This window comes from Glycine max, chromosome 4 (genome assembly GCF_000004515.6).
Source record: "Glycine max cultivar Williams 82 chromosome 4, Glycine_max_v4.0, whole genome shotgun sequence".
In the NCBI taxonomy this organism is placed as follows: Eukaryota; Viridiplantae; Streptophyta; class Magnoliopsida; order Fabales; family Fabaceae; genus Glycine; species Glycine max.
In genome coordinates this window covers 43,665,632-43,687,906 of record NC_016091.4, presented here as the reverse complement: position 1 = coordinate 43,687,906, position 22,275 = coordinate 43,665,632, and the positions used below count along the sequence as shown (strand labels likewise).

The window sequence follows — 22,275 nt, the reverse complement described above, 5'->3', positions numbered from 1 at the left end:
AACTTATCTTGAGAAAGCAACTCATATGGGATGATGAAGGCCAGTCCGATTGAAGAACCCAGTCCACAGCCCAATATAATTTATTTGACCCTTTTTTGTTAAACTTATTTTATTTTGTAAGTTTTGATGAACCCGAATAGTGTAACTAAATCACCATGGGTGATTAAACAATATTTAATTACCTTCGGGTATTAGACAATATATAATTTGGAAGTGTTTTATTTTCATCCATGTTACCGTAGTATATCTTTTCTTGATATTATTAGTCAAGTTATTACATGGTTTTTAAAAAAATAATATATATATATATATATATATATATACCCAAATTTTTATATAGTTTTAAAGTATTAATTGCTCAACATTTAGAACCACAATGGAGCGTATGACTTTACATGTTCGTAGGATCTTTAAAATTACTTTGAAACTTACTTAAATGTAAAACAAAACATAAAATGATCAAATGTCAAGGGTGTTAACCAAAATTTGGATTTTTACACAACCCATTTTCTAAATTCACTACTCTAAAATATATTGGTGTACACAATTCAATAAAAGTGAAGCGTAACTATTTAGAATACTAAAATTCTAAATCATTTTCCACCTATTTAATAACAATAGAAATACAATAAATATATATAATCAGTAGTTTAAACATTTTGGCTTTTGTGAATGTAACTTCAGAAATATGGAGCTTATTCTTTCAAAGACCACACGGGGTTATAAAAAGCTGCCAACACATTTAATGAACGCAATTAATAATGTGTACTTGCAAGTACTGTAGCCAAAAGTGAAGCAATGGAAAGTGTCACCCAGTGTCCAACCAACAACTTGGGCCGAAAGAAAACACAAGTCAATGCATGAGAAGGGCTTCTTCTTCACTTTTATTAGGTTCTCTTAATGGAAATCAATTTGATAATGTTGCTTTTCTATCATCATCACCATTGAATCAAATTCAACAGCAAATAACACACAGATCAACTTAAACGCTGAACCAAAATGCAAGCTGGGAAGCTAGATTGAGACAACAACACAGCATTGGCAAGAGACAACTAACCCTCAAGTAAAGTTTCTTTGATTATTTTTTTGTTGGTGAAAAATAAGCTTTAACTCATTGTACAATACTACATGCAGTATCAATTTTACATATTGCAATTTTGATATGTTTATCTTAAATTGTTATTTGCAAAGACTTATACAATAATGTAGACTTTATTTACAAGAGGAGTTTGAAATGGAAAATTCTGCCGAAAGGAGGAAACATAGAAAAAACATATTACGAGAGACAAGACAAAGTGATGACAGTCAAAATAATTATGTACCTAACAGTAAAAATGTATATCAAAGCACATTTCATTTATGCTTATGTTTTATAAATGCTAACACGAATATAACGACTGTTATTGCAGAAAAGCAAAAACGTACATCACCATGTGACACACAATTTAAAGGGCATAGTCCCATAGTAGATACGCAGTGTACACCATTATCAAACATCATGTTGTCTACAAATCAATGTGAGTGCAATCATACAAGTGAATCTGCTATTCGGGCGAGGCATTCATTCTACCAACGTACCATAGATGCTTCAATTATCCAGACGAATTTGATGTTAAAGTTTGGGAAAGAAAATTTAATTCCATTGATGTTGAATCATCATGCAAATTGTTCAATACATACAATCTCAGATGCTGATCTCATTCATTCTCTCTCAACAACTCAGCATATACATTCAGGAAGATATACAATACACAAATCCATACTAATAAAGCACATCTCATATGACATTGATGAAGAAATCAACAAAACAAATGGGGGCATTAATACAAGTCAAATGTTGTTGTTGTGTTTAATCAAAGAAACTTTACTTGAGGGTTGTTGTTGTGTTTAAATTATGTCAACTTCCCAATCGTTATATTTAACTTACAACGTATTTGACTTACTTTTTTAGGCAGACACAATTTATTTTAGATTAAAAAAACAATTTTGGTGTCATATAGATTACTCATTTGACGACCCACCAATTGAGGATGATGCAGAAATTGATCAAAATGGGAATGTGGACACACCATATGAAAATCAAAATACAGGTTTAGGCATCAACTTTCCACTTTGATGGTGTTTTCTCTAATTCCTTTTGATTGATGGTTGAATGTAAACTTACACATTAATGTACACGTATAGGTTACAAAGATGTTGGAGATCCAGTTTGGCAATGCAGACACTGTAAAGCTATGATGTGGTATGATGAGAGGATTAACAAAGACAAACAAACCAAAAACCCAAAGTTTGCATTATGTTGTGGTGATGGAAAAATACAACTGCCTGTGTTACAAGATGCTCCACAACCGTTGAGGCAACTACTCTTTGATACTAACGACTCTCAAGCTAAGAACTTCCAGCAAAACATTCGATCATATGATGTAATGTTTGCATTCACATCACCCAGTCTCCAACTTGACACAAGGTATAATACAGGAAGAGGGCCTCTTACATTCCGCCTACATGGTCAAGGTCATCATCTTATTGGAAGCCTCCTACTTTTGGCAAATAAGTCACCAAAGTTTGCACTACTATATATTTATGATATAGACAACGAAGTTAACGACAAGCTTTCACAAAACCCGTAAGTGTTACTGTCATACCCTAATTTCGTCCGGGGACTATTGTTTGATGGCATGCAACCTTTGGTTGACCGCTTCGAGGTACTTGGCGCCTTTTGTTGCACAATACGTGAAGTTCTGAGACATGCCGAAAATCAAAAGGAAGCATTGTTACGCAATCCGTGAAATTCCGTAGCATGCCGTAAATCAAAAGGAAGCATTGTTATGCAATCCGTGAGTTTCCGTAACATTCTGAAAGCTAAAAAAGGAGGAATTACATGACCCGTAAGGTTCTGTAACCTTACGGAAAGAAAACAAGTATCATTACAAAATTCGTAAATTTTCGTAACGTTACGGAAAAAGAATCACCAAAAAAAGCAAAGGGGTGTAGTTAGTAAAAAAAGGGGTGCAAATAGCAACCAGGCCCACTTGGGCCTTCCAGGATGTTCCTCCAGAAGGCGGTTGCTTCTGGAGGAAGCAACCTGGCTCGCCTGGGCAAGCTGGGTGGCAAGCTCCTCCCCTATTTTCCTATAAATAGGGGGAGGAGTGGAGGAGAAAGGGGTGCAGCCCTTCTGGTACTTCGTAATCACTTAAAATTAGTGAGGAAAATTGTTTCTGTGAAGAAAATCCAAGCCGAGGCGCTTCCGTAACGTTTCCATGGGTGATTTCGCGAAGATTTTCAACCGTTCTTCGTCGTTCATCGTTCGTTCTTCGTCGTTCTTCGATCTTCATTCAGTAAGTTCCCGAAATCGAACTTTTCAATTCATTCTATGTATCCTTGGTGGTCCCCATTTGTTTCGCGTACTTTTATTCTCGTTTCATTTACTTTCCGTACCCCCTTTTGACGTGCTTTAGTCATTTACTTAAGTCATTTTCTCGTCTAATCAAAAAGTAAAATAAATTTTCACCGATCATTTGATTTGTAATATCCGTTAATTTCTGTTAAAATGAAATCCGACCGTTCGGTCATGCCGTAACCACGTTGGAAACTCAAAAGAGGTAAAAAAATAATATAATAATCAAAAAATATCTTTTAGTAAAATAAACCAAAAAAATCAATCGGACGTTTCTCTTTGTAATTTCTCTTTCTTAATTGAATTGACTAATAACTAAAGTGAAACTATGGCTAAAATCAACTGGCAAAGTCAAGTTCGTCCGCAAAAAATCACTAAAAAGGATTTTAATGTTCGATACCTCAGTTTTTTTCACCAAGTAAAAATGGATCATTTTAAGGTCCAACGCCTTAAAAGGACCACCTTCCAAGTAAAAAGAATCATTTGATTCGCCATTTAGAAAGAACTACATAGGTCTGATTTCCTCTTCGATGGAGGGTACGTAGGAGCAAGAGCTCCGCTTTTGTCGACCTCAAAAATAAAAAAAAATAAAAGTTTAGGTACACAATTACACAATTCTAAAATTAAGGCTGTTGTCCTTTGGGAAAAACGTGAGAGGTGCTAATACCTTCCTCAAACGTAAATACAACTCCCGAATCTGGAATATTCTTCATGACCGGTTTCCTTCGGTTTTTCCGACGTTTTCCACAAATAAACTTTGGTGGCGACTCCGCGCATTTTCCTCCTTTGGAAGACGCACCCATGAGACTCCCCTCGCTCGCCCGCAAAAGGATAGGTTGCGACAGTTACAATCCAACCAATAAATGTTACATTACATATTTTTAAATTATCTTTTAACAATGTATACCATCACCACTTGTTTTTTCTCCTTCATCAATGTACAACAACAAACATGTTCTTAATGAAGACATTATCATTGCCATCAAGAATATGCTAAAGAACAACAACCATTATGCGCAGAAGTTTAGAATGGCGAGTGATAAACTACAATCTTCAATAGTCTCTAACCTAAAGCTTAAACTCATTTATGATAGGCAGTCAGATGGAAGATTATACAATTTGCCAAATACTGCTGAAGTTGCTGCTTTGATTGTTGGTGACGAGCACACAAGTAACCACATGGATATCATAATAGAAATGCAAACATGATTGTTGAAAAGAATCAATGAACTTCATCATGCATATTTGCCTTTGCAATATCCCCTGTTGTACCCTAGAGGGGAAGATGGCTATAGGCCAGATATTCCTCATAAGGATCATCCAAATATCCATGCAGCAAAGAGAAAAAAGGTTATCATGCGTGAATATTTTTGTTATGGACTGCAATCAAGGAACAACGAAGCTCAAACAATACTGCATGCAATGATATTGTTTCAGCAATGGATTGTTGATGATTATTGTATGATTGAGTCACAAAAACTAAATTATGTTAGGCAACATCAACAACAACTCAGAGTTGACAAATACATCAATTTGAATGCCTGTAATAATGCCCCTGAAACACTTGGCAACGAAAAAGGTAAGCGAGTTATACTACCCAGCTCCTTTGTTGGTAGTCAGAGGTATATGGAACAATTGTATTTTGATGGCATGACAATTTGTGGCCATATCGGATTTCCATGCCTATTTTTGACATTAACGTGTAATCTAGCATGGCCTGAAATACAAAGAAAGGTTAGGAAATCCAATCTCACACCTCATGACTGCCCTGATGTTGTCTCCAGATATTTAAAATGAAGTTAAATCAATTGATGAATGATCTCAAACATGGACATCTCTTTGGTCCCATTCTGGGATGTAAGTAATTACCATTTCAATCAATGTGTTCTTACAATTGCGATGTTAAACTATAATTACAATTATTCATTATTAATGTGGCTACTAATATTTTACGTTCACTGCAGTTATTTACACTATTGAGTGGCAAAAAAGAGGATTGCCTCATGCTCATATTTTAATATTTTTGCAACCTGCAAACAAGTATCCAAATCCAGAAGACATTGATAAAATAATTTCTACAGAGATACCAAATAAGTACACAGATCCAAAATTGTATGAAATTGTCTCCAAACATATGATTCACGGTCCATGTGGACTCCCAAATAGAAGTACACCATGTATGGTCGATGGGAAGTGTATTAGATTTTTCCATAAGAAATTCAACAAAGCCATAATTGTAGACCAAGATGGATTTCCAGTATACAGGAGAACAAATAACGGGCGTACAGATCAAAAGCATGGTATTGAACTCGATAATCGCTTTGTTATACCATATAGTCCACAATTGCTACTCAAATACAGGACACACCTGAATGTCGAATGGTGCAATTAGAGCACATCCATCAAATACATGTTTAAGTACATCAACAAAGGTTCTGATCGAATTACAACATCTATTGTTAATGTGCAGAACTAAATGTAGAACTAAAACGGCAGACAACATCAAGTTGACGATAAAATTAAACAGTATCTTGATTGTTGGTATGTGTCAAACATGTCTTCCTTAAATGCATAACATTCATCTACACACAACACACCCTTCGTTTATGTTTTTCATTGTCTGGATAGTCTTCTTTTTCTTTTTATATGTTCAATTTCCACATTTTTGTGTTTTTGTCTTTATCTCATATATTATGGTGTTCTCTGAAAGGGTATAAATTATTATATTTAATTCAGGACATTTTTGTCTTCATCTTTCAACTTCAACATTACTCGGTATAAATTATAATATCAACCATATGTTCATTAAATGCATAACATTCACCTATACACAACACACCCCTTATTATTACATTAATTGACCTACTTCTTATGTGTTTATGTTTTACTAATCATCCCCTAGGTAAGTCTCGCCCCCTAAAACATGTTGGAAGATTTTTTCATTCCCTATGCATGGACGTGCACTAGCAGTTGAGCGTCTCTATTTCCACCTTGAAAATCAACAGCCAGTTTACAGGACAGACATCCAACAAATTGGGACAGTACTATCTAAGAGTACCATCAAAGAATCAATGTTTACAACTTGGATGCATTAAAATAAAATATACCATGATGGAAGGGATTTTACTTATGCTGAATATGTGTCCAAATTCATTTATGTTGCACACAAGAGATGCTGGCAACCAAGAAAACAAGGAAATACAATAGAGAGGCTGATATAGGTACCCCCTTCAACTGGAGAGTTGTTTTACATGAGGATGATGCTTTCCTCCGCTAAAGGCTCACAATCTTACAAAGATATCAGAATAGTAGACAATGTCATCTACCATATTTTTAGAGAAGCATGCTTTGCAAAAGATTTCCTAGGAAGTGATCAAGATTTTTTTGGTGTTTTACGAGAGGCTAACACTTGGGGAACTCCACACTTCCTTCGAAAGTTATTTGTCAACCTGTTATTTATAAATACAATGGAGAGACCAGAATATGTGTGGGAACAAACTTGGCAATGAATGACAGATGATATTATATTTAATCATAGAAGTCAAGGTAATTTTGTAAATCCTAAATAACTATATACCATTCATAGTAAACAACGTACTTGCTAACAATGTGATTATTTGACTATTCATAGGCATTCAACTCACTAACAAAGAAACAATGCATCTTTGTTTGACTAAAATTGAAAACATGCTACAAGCCAATAGGAAAAGTCTACGAGATTTCCCTTCAATGTCATACCCAATAGGCTATGCTGCCAACCCACACCAAAATAAGCTCATCTACAATGAAATGGCTTATGACAAGGAAGTTTTGGTTGCTGAATTTAACAGATGATATCACTCAATGACAGGTACGTACACCCCATTTGAGTTTTAACTTAGAAAATATTCATTCCCAGCAATCCTTACTATTAATTATGATTTATACATTACTAATTTCAGATGAGCAGGCTTCTATTTTTGATAATATTATGTGGGTTGCTGCAAGTCAATTAGGGGGAGTTTATTTTCTCTATGGATATGGTGGGACCGGCAAGACATTTATGTGGAAAACTTTATCATCTGTTGTGCGGTCCAATGGAGGCATTGTTTTAACTGTTGCTTCCAGTGGGATTGCTTCATTATTACTACCCGGAGGTAGAACAACACATTTTAAGTTTGCCATACCTATGTCTACAACACAAAATTCAACATGCAATATTCATCAGGGGAGTGACTTGGCTGAATTGTTGCAGAGGAAAAAATTAATAATTTGGGACGAAGCTCCAATGTGTCAAAAATTTAGTTTTGAGGCAGTTGACAAAAGCTTAAAAGACATCATGCACAACAACAGACCTTTTGGGGGAAAGGTTATTGTTTTTGGTGGTGATTTTCGACAAATACTACCTGTTGTTCCAAGAGGTAATCGCTCTGATATTGTCCATGCATCTCTAAATGCATCATACATTTGGGATCATTGTCAAATTCTAAAATTGACAAAAAAAATATGTGCTTACAATCCAATCCTTCTAACCATAGCAGCACTGATGAACTCAAACAGTTTTCTGATTGGTTACTAGACATAGGTGATGGCAAACTTGGCCAACCTAACGATGGACATTGCGAAATCACCATCCCAGATGAGTTTCTTATAATGGATTTTAAGGATCTTATCCAAGCAATTGTTGATGCAACATATCCAGATTTATTACAAAACTACAACAACACAGATTTCTTGCAAAAGAGAGTTATCCTAGCCTCTACAAAAGATGTTGTAGACAAAATAAATGATTATGTCCTGTCTTTGTTTCCCGGTGACGAGAAAGAGTATTGTAGTGCTGATAGTGTTGACAAATCTGATGAACTACTCAATCATACTTTTGGAGTACTAACACCTGAGTTTCTTAAGACCTTGAAAACATCAGGGATACCTAATCACAAGCTAAGAATCAAGATTGGTACTCCCATCATACTACTCCGAAATTTGGACCAGGAAGATGGTTTATGTAATGGAACTCGGCTAATTGTCACCAAACTTGGAACCAATGTAGTTGAAGCAGAGGTAATAACTGGACCGAATGTAGGTCATAGGACATACATACCAAGAATGAATATGTGTCCTTCTGATTCTCCATGGCCATTCAAATTAATTAGAAGACAGTTTCCATTCATCATTTCATTTGCAATGACTATAAACAAGTCTCAAGGACAGTCCTTGGCACATGTTGGATTATATTTGCGAAACCCGATATTTTGTCATGGCCAACTATATGTTGCACTTTCACGAGTGCAAAGTAAAAAAGGACTATGTATTCTTATTCATGATAAACAAGGCATTGCAAAAAATACTACCATTAATGTGGTATACAAAGAAGTATTTGCAAACTTATAAACAGGTATGCTTACCAAATTGTTACACTTACAAGTCCTACATTCTCAACCTAATACATTTTCCTTAGATATCATTTCCAACAAGTCAATATTTAATTTACAAAATTTCAATATATATTACATTTATTTCTTTATGTTGCATTGCAACATCAGATGACCAAGGCAACTATTGAATGTTTCTTATTATATCACCTTCACTAAAGTAAATTGATTTTAAATGTCTACTTATCAGGTGTATATTGTTGGATACAATACTATCGTCATACTTCTGATTATTAAATGATCAATAATTGTATCCAAAAATCTAATCAACTCATTTATCTCTCTTTATTGTGTAGCCTCTCTTTCATTGCTACAACAACACCATCCAACAATGTACAATAGTATTATGTTTGTTTGTGTTCTTACTTTTTGTTGCTTTTTTCTAAACATAGGTCAACATTATTATCATACATTGAACTTTGCACATGTGTTGGTAATATTGAAATAGGAGTATGAGCCCAAGCGTCGGCATGGGCAAAAGACTAATTGTTACTTTAAATTAGTCATTTAGTTTTTATGCTTTCATTATTCTTATCTTTTTAATCGTTATAATTTAAAAGTAATTTTTTTAGTTTATATAATTTATATTTTAATTCTCTTGATCCTTGTAATTTTGAAATTGATTTTTTTAATTCTTATAATTTGTATTTTAATTTTCTTTTAGTTCTTATAATTTGAAATTAATATTTTTAGTCCTTATAGTTTATATTTTAATTTCTTTTTAGTTGTTATTATCAAAATATAAATCAATTACAATTAATTATAAAAATATTAGCAAGTAATTCGTAATTAATTTATAGTAAGATAATTTGTAATAAAAAATAGTTAATGATTTATAATTAATTTGTAGCAAATTATTTTTGTATATTTTTTTGTAGTAAGAATTAAAATATAATTAAAATACAAATTATAAGAACTGAAAAGAACACTTTAAACTATAGGGACTAAAAGAAAATTAAAATATAAAATATAAAGACTAAAAAAACTACTTTCAATTATATTTTTTATCTATAAGCTATTATGCCATTTTAGTTCTTAGGTTCCAATTCTACAAATTGAGTCATTAGGTATTGTAAATTAGTGATTTTATCTCTCTTGCAAATTACATGGCATATCCACGAAAAAGAAATTATGTGTGTTGAATGGATCAGAGAAGATAAAATTCCCTTACAAATCATTCAAGCGAAATTACACATATTGATCTTTTCCTTAATATTGTTTGATACTCAATCTTTAAGGCTAAACTCTAATGTCAACTGAAATAATAACCATCACATTAAAAGGGGTTGAATAATATGTTAATCAAAGATAATAACTTTTTTCTGTTTTTAACACAGATATAGACAGACATGTATATGTATGGTATGTCATCCATTGAAAAGAAAACAAGTTTTAGTAAAGTCAAGCATGATCGTCCAGTGGCCAAACAAGATAGAGTTCTTAAGATAATTTTTCAAGTAAATACTTGGTATGAAAAGAATGACAAATAGTGTTAAGAGAATGTTTAATTAACCATTAAGGAGAAAAATAGAAACACTTAATTTATATTAATTCACTCAACCTTAGTTATGTTTAATTCTCCTTTACACAATAGTAAAGAGTTTCATTAATCAAAACTTGATTACAAAACAAGTATTATAACTTGTCACTTCTAGCTATACAAGTATTCTTGATACCACTTCTAGCACTGTTTTATATTCTCCCTAAATCTAGAAAACCCAAGTATTATTTAAGGCTAAATCACTTCTAGTTTTCACAAACAATAGTTTGAATGAATACAAGTATTCAATATTAATCAAGGAGTGAATAAACAATAAAACTTAAATACAAGATAATTTTGCTTAACAAATGATAAACAAATGAAAGCTTTAAATCAGTCGGTCCAGTGATTTTAGTCGAGTTTTGCTTTTGAGATATTCTCATTTTCTCGTAATGTTTTCATCTACTTCTTTATCGGTAAAGACTTTTTTAATAGACTTCCATGAAAGATCCGTTATGGAATCAGTGTTGATACCTTGAAAAGATCGTTGTTTCATAATGGAAGATGAAGCTATGTGGCATTTGCTTATTTGTGAGAATATGTGTAGAAGTACAGACAACACCATGTGCTCTTTGTCCTCGTTGAAATCAACTCATGACAAATATTCTATGAAGACCTTCTATTTTTTTTTCTTTCTATTTTGTCATTTTCTTAAATTCAAATGTTAATAATTCAAATAAAGAGAGACAAAATGAGAGAGAGAGAATATATGCACTTTCCTTTAAGGTTATCATGGCCTTTTCAAATTGCATTGATCATATTAAACGAGTGTACAAGTCTCATATTGATTGGACGTTTGTGGTAACAATATACAATGTATAACTCTAGTTTTTATCATGAATGGACACTCTTGATTTTAGCGCGTTGGATGCTAGTTAATATTTAATGGAACACTATCCTCTTTGAATGTGGAGGATACATGTAGATTATATTTAAATTCTTTAATAACATCGATCATGTCCACTTGTTATAAACTCATTAAAAATCAATAATTTATACTTATTGTTAATTATTAGAATTCAAGGTAGATATAAAAAGTGGTCTTTTAGACCTAACAAAATTGAAAAAGATGTTGATAAAATGTGCACAAAAAACTTAACTAATAAAATTCGTGAAATGATGATTATTAAATGGTAAAATGATGGTCGTTATATATCATTAGGAAAATACTTTCATGTTTTTGTTATTGCACATTTTATGTTTTGTTGTGAAAACCAGAAATACTTTATTGTTTTTTATCTTTGAACATAAAATAAGAAGAGTTAAAAATTAATTAAGAAAACTTGAAACAAAAATTATTAAAAAATGCACTTTTCTATAAAAGAAAATTTGATTTTATATTAAAAAATCATATAAACATGTAACTAAACACAATTTCCATTTATCAATGTTTTACCATATTAGATTAATTTTCATTAGGCTTAAATGAAATTTTGGTCCTCATATTTTGCTCAATCCGTAATTTTGGTTCACGCATTTTATAATACAAATATTTAGTCCCTTGATTAAAAAAAATCAATGATTTTAGTATTTTATCTCAAAATAGAGATATTTGATCTTCTTATTTTATAAAATTTATAATTTTAATCAAATTCTCAATTTACCTACGTTTTATTTCTTTTATTTTGATGCAGTTGAATATTAGAATTAACATATTCATTTAAGGTATCGTACAAACATGATTTAATTCATTATAATATAAGAAATAAAAGAAATAAAATGTAGATAAAATGAGATTGAACCAAAATTGAATATTTTTTAAAAACATAGGAATTAAAATTGTGAATTTTCTAAATTAAAAGAATTAAATATTTCTATTTTTAAATATGTGAACTAAAATCATGGATTTTTTTGTTAAACAGAAGGATCAAGTATCTTTATTTTAAAATAAAAGGACAAAAATTACATATTGAACAAAATAAAGAAATCAAAATTACACTAAGAGTGCATTTGGATAGAGAATTTTAACTGAGGAAAGTAATTTGTCAGAGAATTTGAATTTCTGTAATTTAGAATTTATTGTTTGGATGCTTTTTATGAAGAATTTAAAATTTTGGAATTTTAAAACATAATTTTAAACAACTAAAAATCTAAAATTTCAATTTCCTTCTAAAAGATAAGAAATTGAAATTCTCTTCTTATAGTCTTCTTCAAGAAACACCGTCTGAGCTCCTAAAATACCGATCCGGTGTGAGCATAGAGAACACGTATAACTAGCACATCAATCATATCTTTTCTTTTTTTTTTCATCCTCATAATTTTAATTTTTTTATCCAAACACAAAATTTTGAAAATAAAAGAATTTCAATTGAAGTATTTGAAATTCTTAAAATTTTAAATTTCTCTAACATTTTAAATTTCTTCATCTAAACACACTCTAAGCCTTTTCTTTAATAATATTAACAAAAACATAGGATGTTACCATAGAAATTATGTCAGAGCACACACACACCATATTCTTAGTATCCACCTTCAAAAGTCTATACTAATATTCACTCACACATATACACACCACCATGTTATTAGTAAGGACCCTTCAAAGTTTATACTAATAATTTTTGTTAGACAAAAACTATGTTACTAAAGATAATTCAAATATTTTTCCATTTTTTTGTGTAATGAAACACTTTTCCATTTAGTAAGCAACAATGTTTTTACCTAAAAATGATAATATTTTGTATATCCTTTTATATAACTTTTTTATTTATAATATTACAAAATTTCTGACAATTAATTTAATAAGAAATTTTCTAATTTAATAAACTATCTCAATAACTTCTAGTTAAAATTTATTTTAACTTTTGGTTTGTTTTTCAACCTCTAACAAGCATATAAGTTATTTTCACTAAATATATCTTATTGTTCCAAAACAAAGACTAAACATATCATTAATTTCAAGTAACTCTATTCTTAAATTATAAAAACATAAAAATTTAGTATAAAGAACAAGTAAACAATAGTGTTGACCTTTACAAAAAAAGAAGAAATAAATCAATAATTTTGACAAAATTAAAATTTTGGACATTCTTGAGGGGTAACGATACATTAATACTATTATTTGCTTGACATTATACTCGCGTACCTAACTTATTTATCATCATAGGAAATTAGATGAACCCTATGTTAAAAAAATGGTACATATTCAGGGAAAATAAGAGAAGCGAATGGTATACAGTATTGTTATTATATACACAAGTTGAAAAGTTGTACACGCATTCGGAAGATAAAATATTAAGTGTCTCCATTAAATTTAATAAGACAGTGAATTATGTGACATGTCTTGGAATTTCTTAAATTAATAAAAACAGTAAAGTACAATAATGTTATTGAATTTTTTTAGTCTAACAATAACTAAGCAAGTCACACATAAGCAACTACATTTTATATCCACTTGATGCCCATATTTCATTAAATTATAAAATTTTAAATTTGTACTTAGTATGTAGTATTATTTAAAAATTATATATAAAAATAAATAAAATTGTCATTTTTAATATTTTTTTCCTCTTCATTTTCTCTCCATATCGGTTAGTGGTGTGGGTAGATGTCATGATTCCATTAGAGATTTATGAACCAATAGTATCACATTAAATATAATTATATTAAAATTAATTAAAAAATTGATTATATTTTTAATTGAATAGATATTTTCTTCAAACATATATAAGTCTATCAAGATTTAAATAAGTTATTTTTTCTCTAAGTAATAATATTGATGCAATATTTATATAAAATGTATAAATTCAATAAAAAAACAATATATGTAAATTTATAATTATTTAAATTAAAATTCATTGAACTTGTGTATTATAATTTTTTTTAAAAAAATTAATATCAATTTATAATTTATTATAAATAATTCATTGTAAATGAAATTTATAAGTATATGTATTTTTTAAAATTAAACATATTGATTATCAATTTTTCATGAGATTATCATTATAAAATAAAATATATAAAATATGATAATTTATTAAAGTAACTTAACTACATATTTCATATTTATTAATATTTAAATAAAAAATAATTAACTTAACTATAAAATCATGATAAATATCACACTACTTAAAAAAAATGAACACTCCTCCCATAAAACATAAACAAAAGATACTCTTACAATAAAGCATAAGGAGGGCTGAGGTGGTGGACATGTGGGTTCTAAGGACCAGAAGAATGACACACCCCAAAAAGGTCATTTTAAGTTGGTTAAAAAAATAATTCTGTGTCGGTTATTAATCGTCGTTGTAATTAATATTGTAGGAAATTTTTACTTTTAAGGACGGTTTAATAAAAATCCATTAAAAAAAGTATCTTTCTAAAATGATTCTTAACTAAAAATCGTCTTAAAAGGATAGACTTTTTAAAATAATTTTTTAGATAACAATCTTATAATATTTTTTTTAAATAATAAAAAACTTAAAAATTTGAAAATTCTAAAACGATTGTCTCAAAAACCGTCTTAGAAAACACATTCTAAAATAGTTTTTTAAAGAACCATCTTATATGTCTTTTAAAAAAATATTAAATATTAAATTAAAGATTTTAAGATAATTTTAACCTAAAAGCCATCTTAAAATGTCATTTAAAAAAAAAAGTATTTTTTTTTGTATATATTCAATACCCCACTCCCCTAACAGACAAACTTCTGGTATTCTTGTAGTACCTATTCCTTTACAATTATTTTTCTTTATTTAGTAAATTTTTGTTGTTTTTTAGAAACAAATTAAATTAAGGAAAATATGGTCATGTTTTGGGATAAATTTTACCATAAACATCTCTACGAAAAGAAAATGTGAAAAAATGTAATAATTTACATATGCAAAAGAGGCAATTTTGCATTTGAACCCATATGATCGAAAAATGACATCTCAAACTATCATAAGGGAGTGTATATATATGAAAACCAATCTTCCACAGGCAATAAAAAAAATTAGAAATATAGCTTACAACACACATCTCATAAAAGAAAGGGGAAATGGATCCAGGGCACATGTCCATGAACAAACAAGAGAGCTTGAGAAATAGATAAACCTCAGACACTTTGTAATCTGCCACTGAAATTTTACCATGTCCATCACAAACCTCGGAAGCCAATTCAGCATACTACACATTTAAATGAAAAAAATTGCATGCATCATAATCATGACAAATAGATAAATATGCTTGAGGGATAGTTTTATTACAAACAAATAAATACTTTCATGTCAAAATGAAAATTAAAATCATAATAAAAATAAAATTTTATATTTATACAAATGACTTAAGATTGAGGGTGAAATCTTTAATGATAAAAATAGTACAATTTTATGAAAGAATTATAATGATCTATATATAAAATATTACTCTTGAATTTTTTTTATACATCCATATTACTCTTGAAATTTGATATTAAATAAATAGTATATATATAAGTTAGTGCAATTGTGTAAAGACGTGAAACAGTCCACTGTCCACGCAATGTAAGTCCACGCAATATTAATTTAATTCGTGAATAAAGCTCTAATAGAAAACTAAAAAAAAACTATGCTTTAATAAATAAACACCAAGTAGTCTTAGCCAATTAGAATAATGCTTACCAATTACATGAATCATTCTCATCGAGCTTTCACGTTTAAATTGCAGCCATATATAGTAAGGAGTTAATTGAAGTAGATGATGATCAAGCCGTGACATGGTTTCTCACTTTCTCTCGGACATGATATAGTATGATATTAGACCATTCCAGAAGTGTAAAAGGGTTAAAGGGCAATGCAAGAAGTGATGATGGTGGGTCCTCATTGTCTGATAGTGTCCCCTGCCTATGTCATGCACCACCCACTAACCTATCATAAGCTATGCTATTGCTTTGTAATCGTGCTTTTGAGCCATTGATCATGGTCCATATTTCTTTTCTTTGCTTGCACTTAAAGCTGCAATATTTTGCATGCTGTTTTTTGCTCTCACTTTAGACCGCACAATGACTCCACCTCTCAACATGCGCGCACTTCATTCATTCACCATATTCCTCCTTATGCTCCTCTTCACGTTCACCCTACAGTGATTTCACTGACACAGCAAAATGAGTCATATTGAAGGAAGTAGTATAATGGCATTAATAGGCTCCCTAGCCAAGACACGGTGTGCAACTGTGCACAACAACCAATCAAAACACAACCATGCCTCCATCCCATCACTACTACACCAGAATATATACTTCTCAAATGTGTCATCCCACAATGGCTCAATTCGGCAAACAAACATTTCTTAACATTCGTGTAACTTATATTCCCTTGTCCTCCCCATTCTGCCACCTGAATGCACACCTTCAGCCTTCTCGTCTTTCCATATTTAAAATAGACTAAAATGAACAGAATATAATTAATAGCAATTAACAACCACACAAGCATTTGAATTTCTCAAAACCTCTACAAAATGACACAAGCTGAAAATTATAAATAGAATTCCAAAATATGACAATATTAAATTATCCAAATTGTTTTGAATTTTGATTTTGATATAGTAGTAAGTAGTAGTAACTAACTGAAAGAAAAGCCAAAGAAGAGATTCTCATTCTCTCCTCAACTGGCAGTGGTCCACGTCAAGTCGTTCTCGAATATCCAATGGCACACTTCAATTTTCCCAGGGCCAAACCCCAACGCCAAGAACGCCCCATGTTGTGGGCCCCATGCTGACGTGTCAAGGTGACAGATGGCAACCCCATGATTGATCTTCTCCAGAGTGTCCACGTCAAGAATTTCAGCTTCGTAAACTCTCACTTTGGGTACACTGTGGCAATAATACAGTAAGTAAGGGTACAAGCTCTGATGACACGACACTGACTTGGTCACTTTTCCACCGTCGATTGAGTGAACCTTCCCAATCATCACACTCGATCCAGACCCGTTCAAATTCTCGGTGCTCCGAACCGCAACATTGGGACCCAGAACCGAAACCGCAAACCCTATCATTTCTTCCGCGGATGAAACGCACCGTTTTGTCTCGCCTTTACTCGGCGCCCTCTCGCACTCTTTCAGCGCTTTTACCATCACGCGCTCTGTAGAAGACCCCTCCCGCGTGTGGAACACTTCCCTCATTTCATTAATCCTTGAAGACGAGAACGGTAATTTCGACGCGATCGCCAGGGGTAAAAACGACCTTGCAGGCATTTTATCTTTAATATCAGGCATTGGAATCACGTTTCCTTCTTTTACCATAGATTCTCTAAAAAACTTACCCGGCTCCACCCACTTATTTACAACTTTGCCCCTGGCTGCGCTGAAATTTCGATACTCCGAAAACGACGCGCCGTCTTTGTTGTAAACCTTAAACGCGCGGCCTAACCCATATGATTTAAAACCGAAAGACGTTTTCCCCATTGCTCCCTTTCCGTACTCAGTGAAACTGTCGTTTCCGACGTTAAACGACATGCCGTAGTTCGCGAACGTGGCGGCGCCGGACTTCGACCTCACCGCGTAGCTCTGGAACGAGTCGTCGCCGACGTTGGCGCGATTCCGGTAGCTGATGAAACTGTCAACTCCGGCGGCGGATCCGTCGCCGTAGCTTTTGAAAACGTGTCGCGGATTGTTGCCGTTGAAGCTGTAGAACTTGAAGGAGTCGTTGCTCGCTCCGGTGGTCAAGTCTCCGTAGCTGCTGAACTCCGACTGCAGAATGTTCGCGTCGTCGGCGTAGTTCGCGAACTCGCTCGTTCCGCCGCGAACGCGTTTTCCGTAGCTCGTGAAAGTTTGCGATCCAGAGTTCGTTTCGTTCCCGTAGCTAGAGAATGAGAGTTTGTGATTACTTGCGCCGGAGTCGTAGGTGGTGAATCCGAGATTCGGAACGTTCACCGTTTTGTCGTAGTTGCTGAACTCGGCGGAGGCTTGATTCGCGGTGGAGCCGTAGCTGGAGAAGTTCGTGTTGGCGACGTTGCCGTTGTCGGCGTAGTTCTTGAACTGCTCGCCGCGGCGTGTGGAGGCGGCGCTGTACCGCCGGAACGCGTCGTTGTTCGCGTTTAGGCCGTTGGAGTAGTTCTTGAACGAGTCGACTCCGCCGACTCGGGAGGATCCGTAGTTGGCGAAGCGCTTGTTGCTGTAAACGGCGAAGTTCCCGTCGTCGTTTTTGTGTGTTTGAGCGAACGGTGTGTCGTCGAAGGAACAAAGTAAGTTCGGTGAGGAGCAGAGAGAGTGGTGAAGGTTTTCATTAGGTTTAGGTTTTTGGTTCAGAAGTTTGCTGAGAATAGCGTAATGGTGTGGTGTGAGAGTTGAAGCTTTTGAGAGAAGAAGGTGAGGGATTGGAAGGTTATTGGAAACGCGAGTGTTCCAATAGCGAATGAGTGAGGCTTTGGGGCTGAATGGGTTTATGAGTTCAAGTGTTGTTTGAGGTTGAGACTGAGACTGAGACACAGGCATTCCCTTAATTGCTAGAGAAACCTGCATTTATAGAACATATCATTAGAATGAAAGAAACAACTCAAACAAGCAATGCAATGTGGTAATCAAGATTATTAGTATAACTATTATGCAATTAATTTATAGAGAGAAAATTGTGGGGGTTGTGTTTGGTTCTTACATGGAAAGATGAGAGCGACAAGAAGCAGAAGAAGAAGTGAATGCTCATTTTGAAGTTGTTGTGAGCGTGTTGTGTGGGGGGTGGGGAGAAACTAGATAGTGATATTAATATAGAAGAAGAAAAAATATAGAGGGACCATTGATCACTTGGAGCCAGGGGACAGTAAATATGTGGTCTCCCCAGACATTGTTTGCTTTTCTCTGCGCGAACATTGTATCATTGCTAGGTACCATATAATTTATAAAGTAGTGTTAGGGGTGTAAGATTTCATTGTGCTCAAGTATAGGAGACTGAGAGATTAAGAGTTCATGTTTAATTCCTATTGTTTAATCACACATATTAGAAGTAAGATTAATTTTTAATGTAATGAGTTGAGAGACTCGTCTTTAATCTAGGGGAAAAAAAGTACCTTGCTTTTCTTTTTCTTTTTTCACTTTCTTTTATTTTATGGCAGCCTTGAAGATATGTATGGGTATGTTTATACTTTTTCTATATTTATATGAAATAATACAGCTTTAAGAGTTAAGTGGTCTTTTTATTTGCTTGTCTTATTTGCTATAACTATTACTCCTCAGACAGTTGAATATGGCAAGGTCTCGTTATGAATGCAGGTGGAGGAAGGTGCTATGTGGCGTTGGATAGGTTCGAGATAGTTAGTGGACCGCAAATGGTTCAAACAGAGTGAAGAACTGCATCGAGTTTATATTATTATTAATATAATGATAATAATGATCAAGTGGATGATGAGAATTAGATCAGAGTTTTGAACAGTATTTAATGGATTAGGTGTGATTAAAAAATAGATAAACTAGGCAATTCCAAAGGGAAATTGTACGTTGAACCCTGAACTCGGGTTCTGTAGATAGTAGATGCTTCCTTTTTTACTTTAGCTATCCATTAACTAAGTAGTGGGGCCTTCCTTTTCTCTAACTACGTGTTTATCTTATCATTGATAATTTGATGAGTTTATTACAGTATTTTTAATATAAGAAAAAACCGTGAATGTAGACAAGTACTATCAGAAATCCTACAGTTGTGCTGATCACAGAGAATGATCGAGTTAGCGCATGATTAGTAAGGATATATTAACTTTGAGAAAGTGATTATTTGTTTTTAAAATCTAGTGAAAAATTAATAAAAATAAATACTTATTTCTACAAAATAAACACAACCCCCACAATTTTTTGATACAATTAACAATGTGATGAGTTGGGACATGTTTAGTTAGTTCCAGTTCAAGCTGGGTGGTACATGCTTATGAAAAGGTTTTCTAAGTCCGCTTTTTACTGGTTCAGTGGCTGGTTCTGCTGTGTGAGATTACAGGCAAATGTGTGGATGGAGATAACATGAATATCTTCTTAAAATCAGTTAAGCTCAGAGGTATAAGAGCATCTTTAATATTAAATTTTATTTTCAAATTTTAGAGTACTTTTTCATGTGTCTTAGAGTGTAACATATATATTAAGATATTTTTTTATTTTTTATTTTAATGATAGATCCCAATTTTAAATCTTGTGATATTTTTTTTAGTCTTACAATGAATTTTAGTTAAATATATTTTATGTTTTATTTTTAATTAAATTTAAATAATTAATTATAAACATTATAATTATGAAATAACTAATATCAAAGATAGAAAAAAATAGATAATTAAATTTCTTATTTATGACTTAAAATTAAATTGACGAAAAATATATTACATTCATAAGCAATAAAATACAAAATATTGACACTCAATAAGAAAAGTTAAATTTCATCATTGTTGTCACCAAAATGTGTTCAAGTATGCTCTACTAAATACTCAGTCTCCTTAAAATTGTTAATGCATTTTTCTTATATACATATAACGTCTTGTTTGTAGGTATGTAATAAAGTTACGAGACGAGACACACCACAAGATAAGTCAACTTTTGAAATTTCTCACTCTATCTAATCATAATTAACATTAACATTATCATTATATGTATTTGGTTCGTCTTTAATAATAATGTTTTGTAATATAATACATGTTAATATAATATTTTTCATCATATCAATGTATCAGTTATGTGATGGACCACATACAATTGCAAACCGAGATTTTCGTACATTAGATGTTCTTTCCAAATATTTTCTTGCCAATTCTTGACATCTTTAAAATAACTTTATTTTCTCTCCTTGTGGCAAGAGGATGATCTTCACGAAAGTGGTCCAATCAGGATAAATGTCATCTGCAAGATAGTATCACATATTATATGAGATTCCATTATTATAAATTGTAGTAGAGGAGCTCGACCTTGCAAAACGTCATTAAACAAAAGTGATTGATTTAACATATTAATGTTAGTATTTGAATCTGTAACTTCATAATATGCATGTCAAATTCACAAGTTTTGTGATGTGATGACTTCAAATATTATTGTGAGTTTGCAATGATCAACTCTACAAAATTGATCTTGCCATGTAACTAGGCAAGTTTTTCATTCTCAATGCATGCAATCAATAAAACTCAACATACCTAAAAATTCACGGGTTGGTCATGGGTTCGAATCCGGAAACAGCCTCTTTGCATATGCAAGGGTAAGGCTGCGTACAACATCCCTCCCCCATACCTTCGCATAGCGAAGAGCCTCTGGGCAATGGGGTACGAAGTTTTTATACCTAAAAATTCACGTGTCTCTCCAATTTGTAGTAGGTGATTGATATCGTTGTTGTTTGGCCTTGTTAGGTACTCATTCCTAAATATTTCATTTACATTCTTTATAAAAACTTCTAAACATTGAACTGCGATGCATTCAACAATTCTAACGTATTCATCGATATTATCAATAGGTAATTTGTATGTCAATATACGAATTGCTACAGTGCACTTATGCAATGGTGAAAAATCCCTTATACCAGTTACATCAGATCTCATTCGAAAATATGAATCATGATTATTGAGAGCATCTAATGAGAATTAAAAAGGAAAGAGAATGAAAAATGGTATGCAACATAGGATGATGAGCAACGGGTGAATTTATAAGATTTTAAATACCCAATTTTATGATATCTAAGTTGGAGGGCAGAGGATTGGCCGAAAAAAATCACAGTTATATTGGCCTAATTTTACACTAACACTACAATGGTAAACATTCAAATTTTGTAGCAAACTATAAAATTGCAGGCACTCATTATTGCAGACGGTCATATGCTATTATTGAAGTGTTTTTTTTTTTTTTTAAATAGAAACCAATTAGTTCTCATTCTCGTTCCCAATCTCACTCTTTCCTCTTCTGCCAATCCCAATCCCCAAACTTAGAGAACCTCCCCTATCCAAGTTCTCTTTCTCTCTTCTTCCCCTCCACTTCCCTTTCTCACCTTTCTCTTCCCCAGGCACTGGTTAGCGTTGTCCATGGTTGCAA

At 32.4% G+C, this 22,275-nt stretch overlaps 1 protein-coding gene and 1 pseudogene across 1 annotated transcript; one reads left to right on the top strand and one right to left on the bottom strand.

Moving 5' to 3' along the window:
• The first annotated feature begins 798 nt into the window (after nt 1–798).
• On the top strand, nt 799–8,767 carry LOC113001490 (ATP-dependent DNA helicase PIF1-like; annotated as a pseudogene).
• Nucleotides 8,768–16,705: 7,938 nt separating this feature from the next.
• Nucleotides 16,706–19,194, bottom strand: LOC100787394 (polygalacturonase-1 non-catalytic subunit beta). Its single transcript, XM_006578561.4, has 2 exons — nt 18,893–19,194; nt 16,706–18,753 (listed from the first exon to the last, which is right to left on the bottom strand). Exons 1-2 carry the CDS (start codon nt 18,938–18,940, stop codon nt 16,906–16,908), a joined length of 1,896 nt encoding a protein of 631 aa, XP_006578624.1. The 5' UTR covers nt 18,941–19,194; the 3' UTR covers nt 16,706–16,905.
• Nucleotides 19,195–22,275: the final 3,081 nt, after the last annotated feature.